The 9,349-nt window shown below is 33.7% G+C and overlaps 1 protein-coding gene across 1 annotated transcript in view; it reads left to right on the plus strand.

The window, feature by feature from the left end:
• Positions 1-379: 379 nt before the first annotated feature.
• Positions 380-9,349, plus strand: part of LOC145291419 (F-box/LRR-repeat protein 18-like) — a 157,510-nt gene continuing 148,540 nt past the window's right edge. The window contains exon 1 of the mRNA XM_080137245.1: positions 380-657. Within this exon, the coding sequence (XP_079993371.1) occupies positions 512-657 (146 nt within the window). The 5' untranslated portion in view covers positions 380-511. The remainder of the gene's footprint in view (positions 658-9,349) is intronic.

Consider the following 9,349-nt stretch of genomic DNA (forward strand, 5'->3'; position numbering starts at 1 on the left):
AAAATAAATAAAAATAAATAAATAAATAAATAAATAAAAATAAAACAATTAGAAAATTCATTGCAAGCTATTTAAGAATATTGAGAAAAAGGAAACAGTTTAAGAAATCCAAACCGGTTTAAGAATATATCGGAGAAACAAAAAGAGAGAGAAAAAAATATAATGGTTGAGAGGGGAGGCGGGGGAGAAAAATTGTCAAAAGGAAGAAAAAAAAAAACAGAGAGAGTCTTAAAAAAAAAGGAACTTTAGAACGTAAAAAAATAAATAAATAAATAAATAAATAAATGAAAGATTGAAAGCAAGGAAGAGAGAGGATTAAAAGGCAGTGCTCTCTCTCTCTCTCTCTCTCTCTCTCTCTCTCTGTATCGCACCAACTATCGGCAGAGAGAAACAGAGCAAGTGCGAGGCAGAAAAGGAAAGAAATAGTCGACGTGCTGGTCGAGAGACGACCAGATCGGAGCTCTCCAGCGCGTGAAGCACAGTAAAGGTGTGTGCTCAGCTCACTCACAAGATGGCTGCGCCCAGTCTTACCCTCCTGCAAATCTCGGATCCGCTTTTACTTCGAATCCTTTCCTACCTGCCGATGAGCGATGTTTACCAAATGTCTAAGACCAACTCAAAAATGCATGCTCTCTGCTACGATCAGTATGTCGTTAGGTGAGTTTACAAATGGCCAACCCACGTTTCCTTTCTTCTCTCATTCATGCCTGCCTTTATTCTCTTTCTAGTGTTAAAGCGAGTGTCCACAAAGTGAGGGATCAATTTATAAAGCGAAGGGTGTTTAAATTAATCCCCCACTTTGTGACCGTACTGCTGAGAAGCGATTGTTTTTATTGTTGTTCGGCTTTATTTGCTCGCCTCCTTGCCATTCCGTGTGCGCGAAACATGTTTACAGACGCGCCGAATGACAACTTTAAGTTTTCATAAAATCTCGATTTCAGCTTTATTTTATTGTTTGTTTTGAGCAATTTGTAGTTATTCGATTTAAATGTATAGTTCGTTTAAACGTTTATGTTTTTAAATACATTTTAATAATAAGCGCAAGTTTTAGAGAGAGTTTATTTAGTATGAGAGAAATGATCAGTGCTAGTTTAGGTAAGAGAAGAGCGTGTATATTTTTATTACAATGACAACCATGCATCAGTTCGTCCATCGATACCTTCAGTTTCGCGTAAACACTGCAACCTCCGCCTGCAGGGCTATAGATACCAAATGTACTCATTCTCCGTTCGATGTTATGATCTAACACATTATTTTAGGCACTTGTGCAATTTAATGCTATCAAACAAATTTAGGGGGCCATTCGTAATATAGGAAAGGGGTGGTGATGACTGTTCACTTTATGGAACTCTCATAAAATGAAGACAATTAATTTGCTTGTTAAACTGCACTAGTGCCTTATTTTTTTTCTGTTTACGTTGCAAAAGAATCTACAGAAAAAAAAAAACAACAACAAAAAACAAACAAACAACAACACCGTAATATATATCTCGAATTCTTGTTTCCTCAGGCTTGGTCTTATTTGCACGTGTCGCAAAATATACTTGTACGAATTAAATTTTGGTACTAAATAAATATGCAGCTTTACTAGAGTACTATTATATAAACACAGTATCAGGGAATTGTTTGTATGAATAAACTACAACCAGAATATATTTATCGTGTTATTTTCACAACGTTTCAGCCAATGTAACCTTCGACCTTGTTTCTGTGCCTTTTCGAAGCTGGGAGTCTTGTGTTGAACTTTGGAACCTATACGGAATTTCGAACTGAACTCTTTATTTAATCTACGGGAGTAGATTATCCTCATTCCTTCAACCATGTTGTGTAGAAATGCAATTCATGGTTATCTCCTGTACTAAGAATTAACCTTTCAATCGCCAGAAGACTTCTTGTCACTTGGAACTGATTGGTAATCATTGCCTTTAACCATTGCGGCAGTGCGGCACGAGTCCATGTGACATAAAAAAATCCTGAATTCGAAAAGCTGCACATGAAGAATGTTGGAGAATGGAGGTTATATCGGCCGAAACGTTGTGAGGATAACAATTGAAAATGAGAACAGCAACAGCAGTTCGAATAATATCAAACCTCATGTTTGAGCACTGTTGAATAGCACACAAGAAATACGTATATTATTTAGGTACTTGTGCACTTTTGTTACCGCGCTGGTTTAAAATAATATTTTCAAGTTAAATTAAAATTTTACGATATCTTTTTTAATTAAATTGTTAAGTAAAAGTAGAGAGAAAACATTTTCCCCTCCCCATGTTAAGAATGGCTTTCTAAATATTAACGTTACTATTTCAGCACGGTAACAAAAATGCATAAGCACCGTTATTTAATTATCAATCCTCATCTAAAAAAAAAAAAAAAAAAAAAAAGAAAGACATAGCTCTATCCAATAGGATATCGAGTCATTTATTCGTCAAATATATGCGATCTTTTCGTTTCTGTTCCGATTTTGAGAGGTTTGGACGAATAAAATGTTCCATAACGTATTTATTGAATAGAGTTATGTTTCTTGTTTACGATGAAAGAAAATGTAGCTATCGCTAAAACGTCGCATTCCTAATATGTTACTTAGTATCTTCTCTCCTCTACTGATGAGAAGCATTAGACTTCGAAATACCATGGTATAAAGAGTTTTACTTATCCCACACTCCTAATTGATGTATCATCCTTCTTGAATAAACGAATAAATCTATATACATTAGTATACATTTTTATATTGTTGTTTTATTATTTTTGTATATTCTATATAAGCTCCAAAGCAATTTGTTGAACTTTGCATTATCCCGATAAGCCTCATATTAAAGAATCGATCTTATACTTTTAACTCCTCTCCCCCCCCTCTCTCTCTCTCTCTCTCTCATATATATATATATATATATATATATATATGAAAATCGTTATTCAGATATGTTTCGGCGCGGATAACTATATTTATTATTTCATGATATAGAAGCATAAAAAAACGGACTTGTTGAACTGACGTTTATTAAACCTACGACTGAAACATTGTTCTGAATGTATAGCAAAACTATGTTGAAATAACTCTGTGGAATACAAACCTTACTTGCATTATATTGATTATAGATGTGTTAACAATATTAATGGTTAACTATTACGTGATGTTTTGCAATTAAAGTTATAGTGAGTGGTGCATGTTTTTTTTAATTTACTTAACTTATTACATGTTTTATTTTATAAAAGAAGAAAAAAAAGTTTAAACAAAACCATGCATTAATGAGCCCAATAATTAAAAAAAAAAGACTTGTACGTTTATTTGTTCGTGAATATCAAATATTCAAAAGAAATGAAAACTAAATCATTTTAATAATGCTAACGGTTGTGACACCATCTGTTACGCCGAGAAATGGATTGTCAGTGTTGATACCTTGTCTGACTGGCGACGCAAGAATTCTTACGACACGTGATTGCAATCAAATACTTTAAAGTTGGTAACAATGCGTTTATTTATATTTTAAAGATTTGCATTGTTAAATGAATTGATAATAAATAATAATAATAATAAATGATAATTCATTTTTTACGGTACTACTTGTTCATTAAATGGTTGAGTGAAATTGTTCTAAAACTAAAACTAATTTGATTATTAAATATGTTTCATTGTCAGCCATCTTAAAGTTGAAAAGTTCAATAAAACCAATTACCGGAGAGGCAGAGCCCCGGGATACGGCATTAATCCGTTCCGGGTTTGGTGAAATCACCGGATGGCGGGGCTTAATCAAAATTTTATGCAGTACATATTAAAAATTAGTAACAAAATACAGTACAGTATATAATACACATGTATATAATCAAATAACATTATAAATAACACCGTAAAGCGGGGAAAATACCGTAATTAGGGGCCGAAAGAAACATGTTATTCCTCATCGTAACCTTAAAAAGCCGTATCCCGGAGTTCTACTGCAACTCTGTTTCAGATCTTTAAGCAAATAAATCGATCAACGACTTTGTGCAAGTTAAGTTTGTGATTGTTTACAAAGGAGTTACTTATGCAGACCGTTCTGCTTCGCGATGAATGCCCTGGAAAAGTCTCTTCTGATTAATATTTACCAGTTAAAAACATTTCTGCTATTCTGAAAAAACAAACAAACAAACAAAAACAAAAACAGCCAAGTTCGTATGCTTATTTTAAAACTGGTAAATATTAATCAGCAGGGACATTTTCAGGGCATTTAAAGTGAAGCAGAACGGTCAACGCAAAACGGAAGTAAACAATCACAGACTGAGTGCTGAATTAATATTTTTTGCCCCTATTAAATAATATTCTGTTGGCCCATTTTTGCCATTCGTGTTAAGGTTTAGGTTTAGATAATCTCTAATACAAAAAAAGTGTAGTGCTGCTGACCTCTTCTCTCTTCGGTCAGCGGAGAAATTCTTCTCGACTGAGGCAATCTAAATTTTATTTCACTTTAGAGCGTCCCCCCCCTTTTTTTTTTTTAAGGAATTATACCCCCAATTAATGACCAGCTTCGTGTCTAATTCTGCTCTCGCGGGGAGGCAGATAAATAGGGACCCTACGAAATTTTAAAGGGATTTGGAAACATTTAAACTGTTGAAATTGATTTGTCTTAAAAATCTTTTTAGCAAATCATCCATTGGAAAATTTTGGAACCAAATCTGCATCCAATAATTTCATGAATATAAATTTAAGCAACAGTACTTTGACAAAAATACTTCTACAAAATTGAACCCACTTTTTTTTTTTTTTTTTTTTCCAAACCTAACCATAAACTAACTCCAAATTGTGTTTTAATTCTGCAAAAGTTTGTCGGTTCGATTCAAATTCTGAACACATGCGAAAAATATAACGTTTTGTTTTATAACGATTTGGTTCAATTCATAATGCGGGTTTGTATTACTGTACACATAGATTCGAAAGAGTTGTCAAAAACAAATATATAACAAAAACTGTTATCAAAGGCAAGATAAGTTACTTTTCTACCTAACTGGATAATTTTGTAGTATTTTTATTTAATGTAAAATGTTTATTCAGCTCGAAAAACATAGTGTTTACCGATGTATTGGAAAATTAAAAATGGCGCCGGACTCTCTGTTGAACACGGTAAGTTTGAGAAAATGAGTTAAAAATAAAAAAAACTATACAAAATACTGTTAGAAACTGGCTCAATATATGTTACTGTGATATAGGCCGACATATATTCGATGGGTTTTTAAACAGTAATTTGTATAGTTTATTTAAATTTTATTTTTTACTCATTTTCCCAAACTTACCGTGTTCAACAGAGAGTCCGGCTCCATTTTTGATTTTCCAATACATTGCATCGGTAAACACTGTTTTTCGAGCTGAATAAACATTTTACATTAAATAAAAACACCAAAAATTTATCCAGTTATAAGTAACTTATCTTGCCTTTGATAACATTTCTTTGTTATATATATATTTATTTTATTTTATTTTTTTTTTACTTTTTCGAATCTATGTGTATAATAATACAAACCTCATAATGCAATAAAAGCCGTAATAATTCCGTTTAGCTTTTAAAATCTGATTAAAACATATTTGTTAAAAAACAAAACTACCAGCATAGTTTAGAAAAAAAAAAAAAAGAAGTTTCCCCGACGATGCCTGTAGCTAATAAAAGAATTTAAGTTTCTGTCCCCCCCCCCCCACACACACCGGGGAAATCACCGGGAGTCAAATCTCCTGACGTTCTTGTGAGTGTCATGATGTTTTTTTTTTTTTTTTTTTTTTTTTTGTAAATGACCCTAAACTTAATATCAAAAGATGTTATCTTCTTCTCTCATAACCCCAATTAAATTGACCTTGTGTCGAACTCTCCATCGCAGGGTGTACTCTGACCCCCTCCCCCACCATGCATAATAATTTTATTTCTTTTTCTCTTGAATCCAGATGATTAATTTAAAATGACCAACATTATCAACATATCACAACAGTACAACGACACTAGTTTAAAGAGGTGACTATTACCCCCTCCTCCTTTTAACACATTTCCCACTTTGTGACCAACGGCGACGCCTCTGCCCCACTCTTATAAGCCTCGTTGATTACTACTGCCCCCCCCCCAATATTTGTAAGAAGGGAAGTACTGTCTTAAGCCTGGTCAACATTACTAGCAAGGTTGGGGCGGCCGGCCTTGCCCGGTGGTAAAATACGCTTAAATATATTTTGATTCATCCAGATTTCGTATTTATTATTTACAAGGCGAATTCTCTGTTGAATATTATATATATTAGTACTAATTTCAAAAGTTAAAAAAAAAAAAAAAAAATGACTTGGGTGCCATCAACTAGAATCGAAGCTAAACCATTTAACGCTCCAGCTTCGTTTCCTACCGTTTGAGCTATCGACAGATAGATAAAAGATTTAAAATTAAACCACTTCAAGCCATGATTGAATTTGCGCATGAGTAAAACTAACAAATATGTGAGCAAGTTGAAATGAACAGTTTGCATTTCAGCCAGTGTGGGCGACTGAAAAATACAATTGCGAATTACTTAGGACCTCTATTTAGTCGTGGCTGATGGAACGAGAGCATACTACCCCCGTGAAGTAAATGAAGGGTTCCGTTCGAAATTCCGTCCAAATTCCCAAGCTCGATAGAAACATTCCAGAGTTTGACAAGATACATCTGAAGAAGGTTGGAAGTTACATCGACCGAAACATTGTGGAAATGACACTGAAGATGAGAACAGTAGTCTAAAGAATTCAAATAATACGAACTCCCAGGCTTTATCTACTCCTTTTGGAAGTTGGATATAGTTATTGCCTATCACCTAAAGCTTCTTTCTTAGAACTGCACGCCTGTGGAACTCTGTTCCGTCTGCCTGCTTCCCACCCGACTACAACTTGGATGTCTTCAAGTCCAATGTTAACAAATTCCTAATGAACCGCCCCCTTAAGTAAATACTTCATCAAATCTCCACACTAACGTAATGTACTTGCAATAACCCTTATCCCTGAGTGGCTTCCGGGCCTTGATACCTGGTGATCACTGTGTAAAAAAAAAAAAAAAAAAAAAAAGTGTCGCTAGGTCTACTCAGGATTCTTCTGTACATATCCAGAGTGCCCCTTTCAGAGGAACTCTATTCTCCCGACCTTGTGTCTAACGTTGTCTTCATGAATAGGATCATGCTGGTGTTCTCTATGAATATTTACAATACGTGGTAACGGTCTGTCGGTCTACTCCTTTATTACCTTCGCGGAGAATTATCCGCGCTTTCTCCAAGGAGGCAAGTTATAAAATCGTAGGCGGAGGTGCAGGTGCTACGCTCCGTGCATCTTCGCCACCCTATGCAATAATCGCCGACTTGTGGAGGCACCCGGTTATGACCGGATTCCATTGGTTGCAGGTGTTGCAGCGGATCAGCCGCTTCTTGGAAGAGTATCGGATGTTTTAAATGAGGAATCTCGTAAACCCTCACAACCCCGCACCTTCAGCTATGGCTAAACATTAAACTATCAGCTTAATAAATCGATTGCAGGAGGATTTTCTTTTATTGTTGGTGAATAGTTGATATGCTGTAAAAACAAATGCAAATGACGAAGTGTTTAAATTTGACGCCAAAGCACACGGGAAAATAGATCCAGAATGTCTGTGTTTTTAAGGAAATAAATTAAATTTTGTTGAAAATGAATTCCTGATTCCATTTGGTTTAGAAGCAGTGTAGAGCAAACGAACCTTGATACTTGACTTTTTTTTTTTTTTAGTTAATACATTTGCCACTTTGAAGGCTTAAAAATTATTTTAGTTTACTTTGTGAGTATGTCAATTAAAAATAATTTAATAACGAAATTAAATCTACCATAATGCATTTCGATTTCTGTATAATAGTCAGCCATTTAAAGCTTTTGTTAATACTTGTAAAAAAAAAAAAAGAAAAGGGAGAATGAATTGAGAGGGTTCATACTGTCAAATAGAAAATCATTTAATTTAGCTTTAAAATTATGAGCAAATTTATTAAACGATTTAAAGTTTTGGAAACCATCTATCAAATGATATATGGGAAAATTAAAAAAAAAATACCATAAAATTATAATTCCTAAAAATTTTGTTTGCTTAATAATACTGTAATTATTAAACTCTCTAAATTTTATTTAAACAATAATTTTATTAAAAAAAAATAGATATGTATTCTAACCACTCAATTGTACAATCAGTTGTAAAAGTGATATTCTCCTAGAGGTGGAAAGTTCAATCCTCAGTGTGGGCGACTAAAAAATACCTATTGCAAATTACTTAGAACCTTGATGGCTAATGGAACGAGAGCATGCTACATGCTAAGTAATGGGTTCCGTTTGAAATATCGTCCAGATTCCCAAGTTCGACAGAAACATTCCAGAGTTCAACAAGATACCCCTGAAGACGGTCAAAGGTTACATCAATCAAAACGTAAAAATAACACTCAAGATGAGAACAATTTTCTGAAGAATCCAGATATGAATAAGCAACCCTCATCTAAAAAAATACAGAAAAATAACGTTATAATCAAGAGAAAGTGTGTGATGAACTTTTTGAAAAAGTGTAGTATCTGTTCTGATGCTAAACTTCATCTTTCCTGTCCTTTGTCAATGAGGGAGAAATCCTGATATTAAGGCATTTTTTTTTTTTTTTGTCTACATCCACAGTGTTTCTTTTTTGGGGAGCTGGATCATCTTTACATTAAAAACTGAATTTATGTCTAATTCTGCTCTCGTGGGGAGACATGTAAATAAATACTCCCGGCCAACGCCGTATAAGTGTTGTGGTTAGTTAATATGTAAAAAAAGAAAACAAAAAAAAAAAAAACTTGCACACAAAAATTAACATAAAAGTCTACTTAATCTCTTTTTCATCCCTTTTTATTATTCATTTAGAAATAATACCGATCAGTGAGTTGAATGTGCTTACATGAATGAATAATGTAATCCAATAAGGTATGCTTGTGTGTGTGTGTGTGTATATATATATATATATATATATATATATATATATATATATATTGGTTCTCTTCAAGTTCTACTTAAACAAATTCTTGATGAACCGTCTCATTAAATAATCCAATTTACCTACTATTTTCTACTACTAACGATTACTAAGAAATTATCCCATTGACTACTGTACACTCAATAACCCTTATCCTCGAGTGGCCTCCAGGCCTTGATATATATGTATGTATGTTATTTATTTGCTTTTGTTTGCGATACTTTTTGAATGAATTCAATTATTTATACGAAAGTGCATTTTTACTTAAATGCTATTCGACCAATTTGGTACCCCTAAATGGGGAGCTGCATATGTATTGCTTTTAAAATATAATTATCCACTGACACTTGTTTTGTTGTCTACAACTC

This window comes from Euprymna scolopes, chromosome 12 (genome assembly GCF_053919585.1).
Source record: "Euprymna scolopes isolate OS-2025 chromosome 12, ASM5391958v1, whole genome shotgun sequence".
Taxonomy (NCBI): domain Eukaryota; kingdom Metazoa; phylum Mollusca; class Cephalopoda; order Sepiida; family Sepiolidae; genus Euprymna; species Euprymna scolopes.